Source organism: Dama dama, chromosome 12 (assembly GCF_033118175.1).
Source record: "Dama dama isolate Ldn47 chromosome 12, ASM3311817v1, whole genome shotgun sequence".
NCBI lineage: Eukaryota > Metazoa > Chordata > Mammalia > Artiodactyla > Cervidae > Dama > Dama dama.
The window spans coordinates 99,556,335-99,573,044 of NC_083692.1; the positions used below are offsets into that span (position 1 = coordinate 99,556,335).

The 16,710-nt window shown below is 42.0% G+C and overlaps 1 protein-coding gene across 1 annotated transcript; it reads left to right on the forward strand.

The window, feature by feature from the left end:
• Positions 1 to 599: 599 nt before the first annotated feature.
• Positions 600 to 8,408, forward strand: SRP19 (signal recognition particle 19). Its single transcript, XM_061158215.1, has 5 exons — positions 600 to 763; positions 1,437 to 1,512; positions 3,468 to 3,539; positions 3,627 to 3,738; positions 7,868 to 8,408. Exons 1-5 carry the CDS (start codon positions 723 to 725, stop codon positions 7,999 to 8,001), a joined length of 435 nt encoding a protein of 144 aa, XP_061014198.1. The 5' UTR covers positions 600 to 722; the 3' UTR covers positions 8,002 to 8,408.
• The last annotated feature ends 8,302 nt before the right edge of the window (positions 8,409 to 16,710 follow it).

Consider the following 16,710-nt stretch of genomic DNA (forward strand, 5'->3'; position numbering starts at 1 on the left):
AAAGATCTGAAGAATACTGAAGTGGGTTGTTATTTTCTACTGCAGGGGATCAATCATTCTAACCCACGGATCCAACCCATCTCTTGCACTGGCAAGGAGATTCTTTACCACTGAGTTTAATTTTAGGGTAGCGATTTTGAAAAGTGTATAGTCGAATTCCCAACATTTACACGGAACACTGAAACACAGTGCCAGTAATTTTGCTAGTTCCACCACTATAAAAATTGATTTTTGCCAACTTGAAAGCAAGCTGCGGGGCCCAGGAGCGGTTAAAGATTAAACAAACTGGGGATTTCCTTGCCTACTCGAACAACTTGCTCAGAACTCACAGACAACCCGCGGTGTTGAGCCGTACTCTGAGGATGAGAGAAGCATGCACCATCCACACTCAAAGTGAAAGTAGCTAAAAAAAAAGGGGGGGGGGGGGCGTGAAAGCGTAAACCAATTTTAGCGATGGCGCGAGCATTCCAAAGGATGGTTTCTGCAAGCTCACAGAAAGGAAGGAATTAGTCACGATCCTGTACCCTCTCGCGAGAGGAAGAGATTTCAACGCCACGTCAGGAACCGGAGAGCCGAGACGAGTAGGCGTTCCGGTGGGCGGGACTTCCGCCGGAAACGGGGTGGTCTGGGAACTCTCAGAGAGGAGCCCCGGCCGGCTTTTTTACCTGCTGGCCCTCCCCGGGTGCTCTCTGGGCGTGGACGCTGTCTGGACACGGGTGAAGATGGCTTGCGCCGCGGCGCGGTCCCCGGCCGACCAGGACAGGTGAGTCCGGAAAGAGGAAGCGCCTTGGGGCAAGCCCGCCTGTTCTGCGCCTCCTTCCCAAACCCTAAGGAAAGCTCCTCAGAGGGAGCTAGGCCCTGGCCCTGTTCTCGGGCGTCTGTACCTCCCGGAGGCCCGGCTGCACTGGGGTGTTCGCAGGACCCTAGATTCCAACTTTACGTAGCTCGATGTTTACCTGTACTTGAGACGGAGGATATTTGGAGGCCCGTGGGTGACGGTAAGTAGTCACTAAGTGGCAACTCTTCTTTCGATCATTGGCGGGTAAGAGACCAGGGCCCGCCCTCAGAAGCTTTTGACAGGCTGTTGTATGTAAATGAACCGTTCAGGTATTGGTTTCTTTCTTTTTTAAAAAAAGCTTTGTCTAGCAAGTGATGTTTTTTTTCATCTAAGGTAATAAGTTAAAGTTCGGTTTTTAAATAGAGGGGAGCATCACCGACTCGATGGACATGAGTTTGAGCAAGCTCCGGGAGTTGGTGATGGACAGGGAAGCCTGGCGTGCTGCGGTCCATGGGGTCGCAGAGTCGGACACGACTGAGCGACTGAACTGAATTGAATAATAGTATAGGTGCACCGGCAATCTTGATGATCGTGAAAGAATGAATGAATTTGGGGAAATATTGCTCTAATGATACCACCTGGGCTTTTCCTGTGGCAGGTTCATTTGTATTTATCCTGCTTATTTAAATAACAAGAAGACCATCGCGGAGGGGCGGCGAATCCCCATAAGTAAGGTAAGCATGCTTTGCCGCCAGGGCCTGGGCAGGTTATCCTGTTAGGCCACAAAGACTTCTTTTACACTGCTGCATTGTTTGAGGCCCAAGGAGAACGGGCAGCCAACGACTAGGCTGCTTTTTTAAGTAATTCTTCATGAGCCTTTGTTTGAAAGAGTTTGGGGGTGGGGTGTTGTAGGGTTTGCACTTTTTTTTTTTTTTAACCAATGTTATGACAATCTTCTTCTTAATAAAGGAAACCAAAATTATGGCACTGCACAATATCATGTCCAGAATGTTAGTTGGGTTTTTTATTTTAAACAAGGCTTGCAGAAAATTCAGATGTGTTGAGTTTTACAGTTTTGGACCCCTTATCATCATCGTCATCCTTTTGACTTGGATTAAGTTACTCTAAAATTAACACTTTTTTAAAGTAGGTATTTATAGTCTTAAATGATTTCTCCCTTGTGCTGTTTCAATAGAAAAACCCAAGTTCTTAGTTGGCCTTGTGCTTGAGTTTAGAAAGAGCCTAGAGCCAAGTGAAGGGATCTTTGTAGCTTTTTATTTTCACAGTTAATGTTATATCCTATTTTTAAGGCTGATTTACATTTTGTAATCTAATGGATTTGAGGAACTCGGCCTGAAAAAAACACATTATTTTTGTGTTATTTCATATCTCCCATTTTGCTGCTTAAATATGTAAAGTCTGCTTCGCTGCTGTAGGGTAAAGGAGAAGATGCCAAAGCGCTGATTCAGAAAAATGCCCAACATCAAGCCTCTGACAGGGGCCTTCAGCAGCAGGCTCTCAGATAATTCGGAGAATGATTGAATTACTTTTAACTTTATTGATACCTTACATACAGAAACATACATAAATCTTAAGTGTTTTTCTTGATTAATTTTCATGAAGTGAGTACACATGGTTAACCAAGTACCCAAATTAATAAAAAACAAAACATTCTAGCATCCCGAAAGATTCCTTTATGTCCCCCACCACCCCCCAGTGTCGCCTGCACATATAGTCATAACAAAGGATGACCACTGCCCTGACTTCCAATACCATAGATTACTATTTCTTGTTTTTTTTATTTTATTTAAATGGCATCACACACTATGTGCTTTTATGTCAATGAATGTTAAGCTTATGAGCTTTACCTGCACTTTTGAGTATAGTTTGTTAAATCTCATCCCTCTGTCGTAGGGTTTCCCAACAGCAGCACTGTTGACATTTTGAGCCAGATAGTTCATGGTTGTGAGTGCTGTCCTGTGCTGTCTGCGTCGTTTAGCAGCTTCCTTGGCATCTACCCACTGGAAGCCAGTGCCCTACCCCACACTAGTTGTGATGATCAAAAATGTGCCTCCAAGCATTGATAAGTGTCAGGGTGCAAGATTACCTTGCTGAAAACTACTGCTCTGTAGTATTGCATTGTGTGAATGTACCACAGTCCATTTTACTATTGACAGATGGTTGGGCAGTTTCTAGTTTGAGGCTGTTAGAAGTAGTGCTTCTTGAGATTGTCTGTTTTGTATATTTTGGGGGTATATACCTTGCCGTGGAATTGCATGGCCATAAAGAATGCATTTATTTTACTTCCCATAGATTTTTGCCAAACAATTTTCTAAAGTTGTTGTATCTGTAATAGTTGTTTGACCAATATTCATTGAACACCTACTATGTTCCAAGCATTATGCCAGGTGAATATATTGGTGAACAAAGCAGTCCTTAACCTTGTGAAGGTTATGTTCTCATGGAAGGGAAATGGACACAAAAGTCTGAATATGTGAGTCCCAGGAATTTAAAAATTACAGTTGAAACAACTGTACCTAGTTTTTTTTGTTGTTGTTTTTTTCTTAAGGAAAGCAAGGGTGTTGGTATGTGTTTTATTCATAGTGTTTGAAATTACTTATACAACAGTGTAGCAGTATCCACATGAAGCTGAGCTATTTAGTGTTTTCATCTTTAATTAACTTTTCAGGCTGTTGAAAATCCTACAGCTACAGAGATTCAAGATGTATGTGCAGCGGTTGGACTTAATGTGTTTCTTGAGGTATGATAAAGTTCTTCATTCACTACCATACTCATTTCATTGATGTGATAACTTTCTTAAATCTTGTTTTTCTTTCTTTCTGTTAAGAAAAATAAAATGTACTCTAGAGAATGGAATCGTGATCTTCAGTACAGGGGCAGAGTCCGGGTCCAGCTCAAACAGGAAGATGGCAGCCTCTGTCTTGTACAGTTCCCATCACGTAAGCTTTTTTAATGAATGAATGAAGTTTGGGATAGGTTATTCCTCTACATTGCCAAAAATGTTCTAAAACTGATATTTTGACAAGTCAGAAACATAATTTGCATTCTGTGAATTAATTTAGAAAAAGGACTACTGCTGATAGAGAGAAAGAGTGCTTTTAATTTCTTTTATGTTAAGGACATTTGAGAATTTAATGAAACCTAGTAATCATTTCTCAAAAAAAAAAAAAAAAAAAATTCTTCCATGAACATTTTAGGAACCTATGGAAGTCCATTGTTGTTCCCAGGTTAAGAGTGAGAAATTATTAAATGGTCAGATATTATTGCTATTTCACATCTAGAAATGCTTGAGGTCTGTTACTAATTTCTAATACTGATAAATCTAAAAAACTGTACTGAGTGAAAAAAAGCAAGAAGTATGCAGTGTGGTGCTAGTAAGGTGTAAATTTAAATACAGAATACTACTATTTATTGATAGATGTGGATGCAGTGTTATTTATTGATATTATATATATGTGTGTGTATCAGTCCAGTCGCTCAGTCGTGTCTGACACTTTGCAACCCCATGGACCACAGCACGCCAGGCCTCCCTGTCCATCACCAACTCCCAGAGTCTACCCAAACCCATGTCCATTGAGTCGGTGATGCCATCCAACCATCTCATCCTCTGTCGTCCGCTTCTCCTCCCGGCTTCAATCTTTCCCAGCATCAAGGTCTTTTAAAATGAGTCAGCTCTTCACATCAGGTGGCCAAAGTATTGGAGTTTCAGCTTCAGCATCAGTCCTTCCAATGAATATTCAGGACTGATTTCCTTTAGGATGGACTGGTTGGATCTCCTTCCAGTCCAAGAGACTCTCAAGAGTCTTCTCTAACACCATAGTTCAAAAGCATCAATCTTCGGTGCTCAGCTTTCTTTATACTCCAACTCTCACATCCATACATGACTACTGGAAAAACCATATTCTTGACTAGACGGACCTTTCTTAGCAAAGTAACGTCTCAGCTTTTTAATATGCTGTCTAGGTTGGTCATAACTTTACTCCCAAGGAGTACACGTCTTTTAATTTCATGGCTGCAGTCACCATCGGCAGTGATTTTGGAGCCCCCAAAAATAGTCTGCCACTGTTTCCACTGTTTCTCCATCTGTTTGCCATAAGTGATGGGACTGGATGCCATGATCTGTGTTTTCTGAATGTTGAGCTTTAAGTCAATTTTTTCACTCTCCTCCTTCACTTTCATCAAGAGGCTTTTTAGTTCTTCTTTGCTTTCTGCCATAAGGGTGATATCATCTGCATATCTGGGGTTATTGATACTTCTCCCAGCAATCTTGATTCCAGCTTGTGCTTCATCCAGCCCACTGTTTCTCATAATGTACTCTGCATATAAGTCAAATAAGTAAGGTATCAATATACAGCTTTGACTGTATTTTGTATATACAGTGTGTGTATATATATATATACATATATACACAGTATATATAATATATACAGTATATATATTGTACATATATATATATACAGTATATATAATATATACTGTATATATATATTGTACTCCTTTTCCTATTTGGAACCAGTGTGTTGTTCCATATCCAGTTCTAACTGTTGCTTCCTGACCTGCATATAGATTTCTCAAGAAGCAGGTCAGGTGGTCTGGTATTCCCATCTCTTGAAGAATTTTTCACAGTTTGTTGTGATCCACACAGTCAAAGGCTTTGGCATAGTCAATAAAGCACAAATAGATGTTTTTCTGGAACTCTCTTGCTTTTTTGATGATCCAAAGGATGTTGGCAATTTGATCTCTGGTTCCTCTACCTTTTCTAAATCCAGCTTGAACATCTGGAAATTCACGGTTCATGTATCATTGAAGCCTGACTTGGAGAATTTTGAGCATTACTTTACTAGCGTGTGAGATGAGTGCAGTTGTGCAGTAGTTTGAGCATTCTTTGGCATAGCCTTTCTTAGAGATTGGAATGAAAAGGGACCTTTTCCAGTCCTGCAGCCACTGCTGAGTTTTCCAAATTTGCTAGCATACTGAGTGCAGCACTTTCACAGCATCATCTTTTAGGATTTGAAATAGCTCAACAGGAATTGCCTCACCTCCACTAGATTTGTTCGGAGTGATGCTTCCTAAGGCCCACCTGACTTCACATTCCAGGATGTCTGGCTGTAGGTGAGTGAGCACACATAGTGATTTTCTGCATTTTGAAGATCTTTTTTGTACAGTTTTTCTGTGTATTCTTGCCACCTCTTCTTAATATCTTCTGCTTCTGTTAGGTCCATACCATTTCTGTCCTTTATTGAGCCCATCTTTGCAAGAAATGTTCCCTTGGTATCTCTGATTTTCTTGAAGAGATCTCTAGTCTTTCCCATTCTATTGTTTTCCTCTGTTTCTTTGCACTGATCACTGAGGAAGGCTTTCTTATCTCTCCTTGCTATTCTTTGGAACTCTGCATTCAAATGGGTATATCTTGCCTTTTCTCCTTTGCTTTTTGCTTCTCTTCTTTTCACAGCTATTTTAAAGCCTCCTCAGACAGCCATTCTGATTTTTTTGCATTTCTTTTTCTTGGGGATGGTCTTGATCGCTATCTCCTGTACAATGTCACAAACCTCTGTCCATAGTTCATCAGGCACTCGGTCTAGTCCCTTAAACCTATTTCTCTCTTCCACTGTATAACCATTAGGGATTTTATTTAGGTCATACCTGAATGGTCTAGTGGTTTTCCCCACTTTCTTCAATTAAGTCTGAATTTGGCAATAAGAAGTTCATGATCTAAGCCACAGTCAACTCGCAGTCTCGTTTTTGCTGAATGTATAGAGCTTCTCCATCTTTGGATGCAAAGAATATAATCAGTCTAATTTCAGTGTTGACCATCTGCTGATGTCCATGTGTAGAGTCCTCTCTTGTGTTACTGGAAGAGGGAGTTTGTTATGATCAGTGCGTTCTCTTGGCGAAATCTATTAGCCTTTGTCCTGCTTCATTCTGTACTCCAAGGCCAAATTTGCCTGTTACTCCAGGTGTTTCTTGACTTCGTACTTTTGCATTCCAGTCCCCTATAATGAAAAGGACATCTTTTTTGGGTGATAGTTCTAGAAGGTCTTGTAGGTCTTCATAGAACTGTTCAACTTCAGCTTCTTCAGCATTACTGGTTGGAGCATAGACTTGGATTACCGTGTTACTGAATGGTTTGCCTTGGAAACGAACAGAGATCATTCTGTCGTTTTTGAGATTGCATCCAGGTACTGCATTTCGGACTCTCTTGTTGACTATGATGACGACTTCATTTCTTCTAAGGGATTCTTACCCACAGTAGTAGATATAATGGTCATCTGAGTTAAATGCACCCATTCCAGTCCATTTTAGTTTGCTGATTCCTAAAATGTCGAAATTCACTCTTGCCATCTCCTGTTTGACCACTTCCAATTTGCCTTGATTCATGGACCTAACATTCCAGGTTCCTATGCAGTATTGCTCTTTACATATTGCATCGGACCTTGCTTCCATCACCCGTCACATCCACAACTGGGTGTTGTGTTTGCTTTGGCTCCATGTGTGTGTGTGTGTGTGTGTGTGTGTGTGTGTATTGGAAGAAAACACCAAGTCTTAAGGTAGTAGTTACACTAATGCAAGCAGGCAGTGAGGAGTGGTGCCAGGGGTGTGGTGGTCAGAGAAGACTGTTGCATTATCTCTAGCATTTTATTCCTTAAAAAAATCTTTTACAGCTTAATGACATTGAATTTTTCTTAGAAGACTCAGAAGCCTTGTGCTTCCTAGCTTAAGATACAATAACAGCCTGATTGCATTGCCAGCTTGTTATGTTTAGATGTTTCCTTTAGTCTTCAAGTCAATTACTAGGATCAAGGTAAAAATTTTTTATTTCAATAAAGTATTCTAAATTTTTGTTTTGTTCATCTAAATTTAATTTCTGCATTGCTCTTAATAAATTTTCTCCTGGAAAGGTCCCCATTTTCTGCAAATCATTGTCTTCCTAGTTATTTAATTTTTTCTTTTTAAATTTTTATTTTCTTGATGTGGTGATGACTTCATGAACTTTATGATTTTCAAGTATGATGACCTTTTACATCTTGTTTCTCAGTTTATATACTAAGCCTAACTTCTGGTTCCTAGGTAAGTCAGTAATGTTGTATGCTGCAGAAATGATACCTAAACTGAAAACAAGGACACAAAAAACAGGAGGTGGTGACCAAAGCCTTCAGCAAGGAGAGGGGAGTAAGAAAGGGAAAGGAAAGAAGAAGAAGTGACGCGGTATGGGAATCAAGGATGTGATACTACTGTAAGAGACGTGATGAGGCTTCTCATTTGTATCTGAGAGAAACAGAAGCTTTTTCTTTGCATCATTTAACTGAGCTGTGAACATTTGTGCCTCCCAGCTTCAACATCAGAGTTGATAATGAAATAAGTATACATCAGAAGTTTGCATCCAGCTCTCATGCAGTATAAAAGAAATTTTTTCTTTTCTTTTGCCTCTTAATGCAGTTTTTGTGAAAGAAAGAAGCATATTCTTAAATGGACAGTGGGCTCTACCGTAAGTTACTTGAAATCCTATATCTGTTTGTCCTCTATGTAAACATGTTTCAAATAAATGAGTTTAATAAGATTTGAAAAACATTTTATCTTTTAAATTAGTGAAATAAAATTTCAGACTTGACATTTTGTAGCTTTTGCTATGAACTAATTAATGCCAGCAGAGGAGATAAAGAGAATAAGATGGGGAGTGGGAGCTTAGTGTGAACCTAAAACCGGAAAGTGGTTAAATCCTTTTGGAGGTCTATGAACAGGCAGTTTGTGGATCATATTCTTTTAATCAGTCATTGTAATTGAGTTGTTTCATCAATTACTAGTTTGTTGACATGTGGAAAGTCCTGAAATTTAAGCTTCAGATTTGCTTATTGTATAAATTGGAGTTCTAAAATTATCTATGCTTTAGCACCTTGAGATAAACTTTTTTAAAAGAAACTAAAGTGGATTGCTAATTCTGACTTTATTCCAAAGCACTGTTCTAGAAGTGGTGACTTTGTGTAGAATTTAAGAGACTCCTTCTCCAGCCTTATGTTTTTGTCTACTGAGCATCTCCTGGGGCCTTCTCTGACTTGGTGTGCTTCTGAAAGAGCTGTCAGTCACAGGATTGCACCCTGACCATGGGATGTGACCAAGGCCAGGCCAGTGGAGTGTTTCTCTCGATTTTATATCTGGAGTAGAAACACAAGTACAGATGGTGATAGGAGGTAAGATTTGATTCATATCTTCCTGAGGCCTAGTGCAGGTCTTCTGTGAATCCTGAGTGAATTCATAGCCTTCTTTAAATCCCAATTCCTTTTTTATTGCTAGAGAGCAAACAATTCCAAGTGATTACAGAGTAAAGAAGTTTCAGAACTTTAAGAGATTACACACCCAGGCTGTATGAGATGATCCATTGGTGTGTAGGGGGAAGTATCAGAATTGCTACTTAGGTTTTCTCTCTAACATTTTCTGTTGTTACTATGTCTTATAGTGAACATAATTGTATAGTAGTTTATATATCAGACTTACAAATAATTACAGGGGTGCAAAACATGATTCAGAAAAGCCCTCTTTGGGAAAATGTATCACTTGGGAATATGGCTGTGTAACAGAAAGGAATGAGGGACTTCAACAGGAATCAAGTTTCAAATAACATGAAACTCAAAGGTTATTGTAGGTGTTGATTGAGTTGCTCATACCTCTGTACTCCACTATCTGTGGCATGTTTCCAACATCCTTACAGTGGTTACAAACGTGTGAAAGGACTGGTGATAGACCCGACACCACATCAGAGCTCCACATCTGTCCCCCTTGACACCAGTGTGAAGTTCAGAGAGCTTCACATTGATCAAGGGTTCATCAAACAGCTTACGATTGTCATCATTCACATATTGCTGGGTCAGATTTCTGTTCCAACATTGTGTATATTATAAACAGACCTTTATTCTGTAAAATTTTCAAGAAAGAAGCATCACAGAACTTTGAGTGATGAATTTTTCAGTGAATCTTAGGTAGATGTTTTCTCTGGCTGAGTGACATATGTATTAATACTGTGTCTCAGAAGATGATAGTTCTTCAGAATATAGTTCTGATTCAGATGATGTAAATGATGAAGTCAGACCAAAAAAAAGACAAAAATCCTTAGTGATTGATTCTGCAATGGGAAGTGAAAATGAAATGGTGCTGGAGAATGCTCCTTTGCATCCAAAGAAGAGTATATTGAATATAGTGTTTCACGAAAATGACTTTACAGGTGTGTTAGGTATAATTGTTGAATGTAATACCCCACAAAGTGTTAGTGAAATAAGTTTTTGGCCAGCCACAGTAAAAATTGCCAGCCACAGGTGTTCAGTCACTCTGTGTCTGACTCTTTGCAACCCCATGGACTGCACCAGGCTTCCCTGTCCATCACCAACTCCCGGAGTTTACTCAAACTCATCTCCATTGAGTTGGTGATGCCTTCCAATCCAATCATCTCATCCTCAGTTGTCCCCTTCTCCCACCTTCAATCTTTCCCAGCATCAGGGGCTTTTCAAATGAGTCAGTTCTTCGCATCAGGTGGCCTAAGTATTGGAGTTTCAGCTTCAGCATCAGTCCTTCCAATGAATACTCAGGACTGATCTCCTTTAGGATGGACTGGTTGGATCTCCTTGCAGTCCAAGGGACTCTCAAGAGTCTTTTCCAACACCACAGTCCAAAAGCATCAATTCTAAAGCGCTCAGCTTTCTTTATAGACCAGCTCTCACATCCATACGTGACCACTGGAAAAACCATAGCTTTGACTAGATGGACCTTTGTCGGCAAAGTAATGTCTCTGCTTTTTAATATGCCATCTAGGTTGGTCATAGCTTTTCTGCCAAGGAGCAAGTGTCTTTTAATTTCATGGCTGCAATCACCATCTGCAGTGACTTTGGAGCCCCAAAAAATAAAGTCTGTTACTGTTTCCAGTTTCCCCATCTATTTGCCATGAAGTGATAGGACCGGATGTCATGATCTAAGTTTTCTGAATGTTGAGTTTTAATTGTTAAAAATAACAATTTTTGGTCAATCACAATAAAAACTGCCGGCCACAAGTGTTAGTCTCTGCAAAAATTTCCTGAACAGCATATTAAAAGGAAAGGCAGCGATTTCTCAAAACCTGTCCTGGCCAACTTTCACTTGTTTCATTGTCAAGAACTCTGGCACAAAATGAAATACAGCCTTCTCAGTCCTGATAGAGTGGCAGCCAAGGAAATGAGTAGTTGGGAGTGAATACTGGGCAGTCAATGTAAAAGATTTGTCACAGAAAGATGCCTAGAATCTAAAATTGTTTTAGAGATAGGGCAATAGGATTGTCAGAAAAGGTTTCACAACCATTGCTTACATGTTGCTGTTTGTTCATGTTGCAGTCAGTGAATGATTATCTTTACTTCTTTGCCAGCCAAGTGAAAAACAGAGTCATTTCAGTGAATTATGTTCACCTTCTTTGCTCATTTTTTAAGGACTTTATTATTATCAGTTTTATACTTGTACATAATTGAAAGAGCTAGCCAGTTTTAATAGTTTCCATTTAGGCATTAACTTCCATCTCGAGAGGAGGATGATTTCTTTTTCCTTTCTTTACTCCCAAGACATGCATGCATCTTTCCCATCTTCCCTCCTACCACTGTATTTCATCATTGTAATCACATCTTACCTGATTCCTGAAAAACTTGTATGCAGGTCAAGAAGCAACAGTTAGAACCAGACCCGGAATAATGGACTGGTTCATAATTAAGAAAGGAGTACGTCAAGGCTGTATAGTGTCACCCTGCTTATTTAACTTACATGCAGAGTATACCATGCAAAATGGTGGGCTGGATGAACAAGCTGGATTAAGAGTGCCGGCAGAAATAGCAATAATTTCAGATATGCAGATGACACCACCCTAATGGCAGAGATCAGAATAACTAAAGAGCCTCTTGATGAAGGTGAAAGAGGAAAGTGAAAAAAACTGGCTTAAAACTCAACATTCAGAAAGCGAAGATCATGACATCTAGCCCCATCACTTCATGTCAAATAGATGGGGAAGCAATGGAAATAGTGAGAGACTTTATTTTCTTGGGCTCCACAATCATTGCAAATGATGACTGCAGTCATGAAATCAAAAGATGCTTGCTCCTTGGAAGAAAATCTATGACAAACCTACAAAGCAAAGACATCACTTTGCCAACAAAGGTCCGTCTAGTCAAAGCCATGGTTTTTCCAGTAGTCATGTATGGATATGAAAGCTGGACCATAAAGAAAGCTGAGCACTGAAGAATTGATGCTTTTGAACTGTGGTGCTGGAGTCAGTACCACAGTCCTAAAGGAAATCAACCCTGAATATTCATTGGAAGGACTGATGCTGAAGCTCCAATACTTTGGCCATGTGATGCGAAGAGCCGACTCGTTGGAAAAGACCCTGATGCTGGGAAAGATTGAAGGTGGGAGGAGAAGATGGTGACAGAGGACGAGTTGGTTGGATGGCATCACTGACTCAATGAGTTTGAGGAAGCTCTGGGAGATAGTGAAGGACAGGGAAGCCTGGAGTGCTGCAGTCCATGGGTTCACAAAGAGTTGGACACAACTTAGCGACTGAACAACAATTTAAAGTTTACGTTCTGTATTTCATTCATAGCTGAATCATGCAGTACCCTTTGCTGCTCAATAGTGTGATTGGGGTGCAGTGGGACTGGACTCCCCAGGGAGCTTGTGAAAATTTCACACTCTCTGGCCCCAACCTGGAATTCAGATGCGTTTTGAAGATTTAGCTGATCTCCGAAAACACTCTGGAGTATGCTGTGGTTACTTTTGTTTACCTTGGAGCTAATTTTCTTTTATTTGCTTAGTTGTATGAATACTTGATGAATTATCCGTTGTCAAAATGTCCTTTCAAAAAGCTTGTCCATATCAGGCAGGTGTTTTCTCTAAGGTTGATCTGCTTCCCCAGAGAGAAGTCTGACAAGCTCCCAGAAGGATAAAGATCTGGGAGCCTAGTGGGAGACACCTAGTGGGTGGGCAAATGTGTCTCGGCATTTGGTCACTCAGTCATGCTTTTAATGCAACTTCCCTCCCTTAACTCTGCCTGTGCCCCCTCTCCAAGGATCCCCCACTCTTTCCAGAGGGTAAACCTCTGGTCTGCATGGTTGTGAATAAGGTAGTTCTTCATTAAATCCTCTTTTTTTAGTTCCCTCCCAAAATTAAGATACTCTTTGCAGTTATTTTGATGTTGCGGGTAACGATAATGAAATTTCTATACCCAAAGAGAGAGACTAGGTGGGGTAGGCAGCATATGCTGTTCTCCTGATCATCATCCATCCTTGCAAAAAAAAAAACAAAACAGTAAATATGCTGCTTTCATGGCAAAAAGCTTTGCATGTGAGATTAAGAGTACTGAGCTGGAGAGAGTATCCTGGGTTATCCAGGTGGGCCCAGTGTAATCACAAACAAGCTTATAAAAGGGAAGCAGGGGTCAGTGTACTAGTGGGCCACAGACGGGGGTACAGGCAGAGTGTGGAAGCTGAAAGCAGCAAGAAAATGGATTCTCCTGTATTTCCAGAAATAATGCAGCCCTGCCCACCTCTTTCGGATGTCTGACCTTCAGAAGTATATAAGCTAATACATTTGTGCTGGTTTAAGCCACTAATAATGTGTGGTAATATGTTACTGCAATAACAGGAAACTAACACACTAGCTGAACTAATTAGCTAAGACAAACTCTCCAGACCTTAGGATTCTTGTACTTAGCAGTAGTCTCTAATAGTAGCTGTCATCGAAAAATTAGTCAACCTATGAAAAATTTGAAGATTTTATTCGAGCCAAATTTGAAGATTATAGCCTGGGAAGAGCACCTCAGAGAGCTCAGAGAGTTGTTCTGCCCATTAAAAGTCAAGACAATTTATATGTTTTTTGAGACAGAGGGCAGTACGTTAAATGATGTATTTGTATTTGAGTTTTCATAATCCAGATGTAATCTGGTGGGTCATCATGGTGGGTCATGTGACTTTCTACAAGCTCAAAAAGGAATGTTGTCTTTTAAAGAGTTGTCTTCATGCTGAGAGAATGTTGCTGGTTATGGTGGAGCAGGTATTCCTGCTGACGGGGAGGTTTGGGTCAATGCATAATGTGGATATACAATGCACAACTGGAGGAGTGCAAGTTGCTCAGTCATGTCCAACTCTTTGCGACCCCATAGACTATGCTGCTGCTGCTGCTAAGTCACTTCAGTCGTGTCTGACTCTGTGCGACCCCATAGACGGCAGCCCACCAGGCTCCCCCGTCCCTGGGATTCTCCAGGCAAGAGCACTGGAGTGGGTTGCCATTTCCTTCTCCAGTGCATGAAAGTGAAGTCACTCAGTCGTGTGTGGTTTTGTGTGTGTGTGTGTGTGTGTGTGTGTGTGTGTGTGCGCGCGCGCCTGGGTACGCCCACATCTGTCCTCAGTGGCTGCTGTGGGCCGGTCCTCGGGGACCCTGGGAGCAGGCCGTCCCGGGTCAGGTCGTCGGTGGCTGAGCAGAGCGAGTAAACGGTTCCCCGTCTCTTCCCTCCCGGCCCCTGCACCCCGGCCCGGCCCATTTCTCTTACCGATGGCCTCAAGCCCCACCAGGGGTGCAGCTGCCCCTCCCAAAAGCGTGACCCCAAGGAAACCAGAGGCCTCAGCTTCCCTTTCCTTGGGGAAGTCCATGCAGCAGGTCTGAGCTGTGAGCTACCTGCTGCCGCTCGTGGAAGCCAAGGAGGAGGACGCTTCTCCGGGAAGGCCACAGCCCCAGGCTGGCTGCCTCTCTCCATGTCCCATTCCCTGGAGTCCACTGGGCCTATCAACACATGTCCTGTGTGGCCGTGCGAAGGGTCCGCCCTTCCCTGATCAGGGGCCGCTGCTCCCCACACCTGGGAGGAGGCTGCCCGGCCGAGAGCCTCTGGGCTGATCCTGCCTGTGCCAAGGATTTGTGCTGTGACTTTGGGCAAATCATTCCGAGAGTCGCTGGGCACTCACGACCAGAGAACTCAAGGGCAGGCTCAACGCCCTACCCCTGCGATGCAGCCTGTCCTTCTGTGAAGTCCACCCAGATGAGCCTCCCCTTGGCATCCAGGCGATCGGCGGGGGTCCTCTTCCCAGGCTGGACGAGGCTGCCAGTTGTTCCACGCCTGCCCGGAAGGCCTGATCCACACCCCTCCTGTGTTCACTGCCCACCCCCAGCACTGAGCCAGCCAGGGGCGAGCAGGCTGCAGCCCCAGAGGTGAGAAAACGTTCACCTGCTTCTCCCGTCTGAGCCCCCAGTCCCTGATGGCAGGGGACCCTGCCATCTCTTTGGGACCCTGTGGACTACAGCCCACCAGGCTCCTCCGTCCATGGGGTTTTCAGGGCAAGAGTACTGGAGTGGGTTGCCATTGCCTTCTCCGCATGGACTATGCAGTCCAAGGAACTCTCCAGGCCAGAATACTGGAGTGCCTTTCCCTTCTCCAGGGCATCTTCCCAACCCAGGGATCAAACTCAGGTCTCCCACATTGCAGGCAAATTCTTTACCAGCTGAGCCACAGGGGAAGCCCAAGAATACTGGAGTGGGTAGCCTATCCCTTCTCCAGCGGATCTTTCCAACCCAAGAATCGAACCGGGGTCTCCTGCATTGCTGGTGGATTCTTTACCATCTGAGCTATCACGGAAGCTCAAGTTGGAGGGAGAGGGAAGGCCAAAGGGCAAAGAAGAATTTTTATGTTTAAATTTTTCTTGCCAAAACATGAATTTCATTTCACATTCTTAATCCTGGTTATACATTGGAAGAGTTTTAAAATACTGGCACCTGGGTATATAGTGGATGATTAAAATTTCTGGTAGTGGAGGCAGACACTAGTATTTTCTGAAAGCTGCTCAGATGATGGTAATGGACAGCCAGGCTTGAAAACCTCTATACTAAGTGTAAAGAAACCATTAACCTAACAGCGATTTCTTGTCAAAGTGTGGTTTCTGTATCATTAGCATCACCTGGGATCTTGTTCCAAATACAAATGTTTCAGCCCCACCCCAGACTTCCTGAATCAGGGACGAGACCAGCAATCTTTTACCAATTCCTGCCCTCCTCAAAGAAATCCTGATGCACACTAACATTTGAGAACCTCTGATTTGACCAAAGAAACTCTTTATTGCTCTTAATTCTCTGAGGCGTGTGTGTTACATATTTTATAAGCTAATACTGTAGTAAGCAGCCCGAAAAACTTAAGGTCATTCTCAGATATATTTACTTTCTCCTGCTGTATCATACAGAACTAATATTTGGTTAAGGATGTGAATTGTATCTATTACTCTATAAGACACCATGATTCTAGACATACAGACATGTAAAGGCAGATGTAGGAGAGGATGCTGACCGAAGTGCACTCTCCAAAAGTAGGTATTTTCAATCAAATCCCCAGTTCTTCTTTTCTTAAGTCTAAAAATATAGAGTGATTTTGAGGCATCTGTGTTTACTATATTAAAATATATGAAATAACAGCACCAACTAGCAGCTGTGTGAGACTGTGTGTAATGCGTTATGCCAGCATTAGAGCTGACTCCCTCAGTTAACTGTTCGGGGATAAGTTTGCAGCAGCCGGGTATTCAATCACCCACAGCTTGTGTAGTACTGCGGTACATGCTTATTGAAAAAAGTCTGTAAGTGAGCCCATGCAGTTCAAACCTGTGTTATTCAAAGGTCAAGAAGACTTTAGGTTTCCTCTCCATTTATTGCTAATGATTAGTAGAAACTTTTTGACTGGTTTTTTTTTTCTGGCTTTTAAAAATCTGTTTATTTTTTTAACTGACGTGTAACTGCTTCACAATGTCGTGTCAGTCTCTGCTCTACAGTGGTACAGCAAGAACAGGCCACGTGTAAACACACACCCCTCGCTTGTTTGCAGGGAAAGTCTGCTCTGACAGGTAGTTACCACCATGGCCAGGAGAGAAACAGGCTCAATCAAC

Excerpts from the sequence above, each read along its gene's own strand:
- SRP19 (XM_061158215.1), top strand. The coding sequence starts at position 723 with ATGGCTTGCGCCGCGGCGCGGTCCCCGGCCGACCAGGACAG. Across the intron at positions 1,513-3,467 it reads GGCGAATCCCCATAAGTAAG|GCTGTTGAAAATCCTACAGC; the intron begins GTAAGCATGCTT and ends TTAACTTTTCAG. Across the intron at positions 3,540-3,626 it reads GACTTAATGTGTTTCTTGAG|AAAAATAAAATGTACTCTAG; the intron begins GTATGATAAAGT and ends CTTTCTGTTAAG.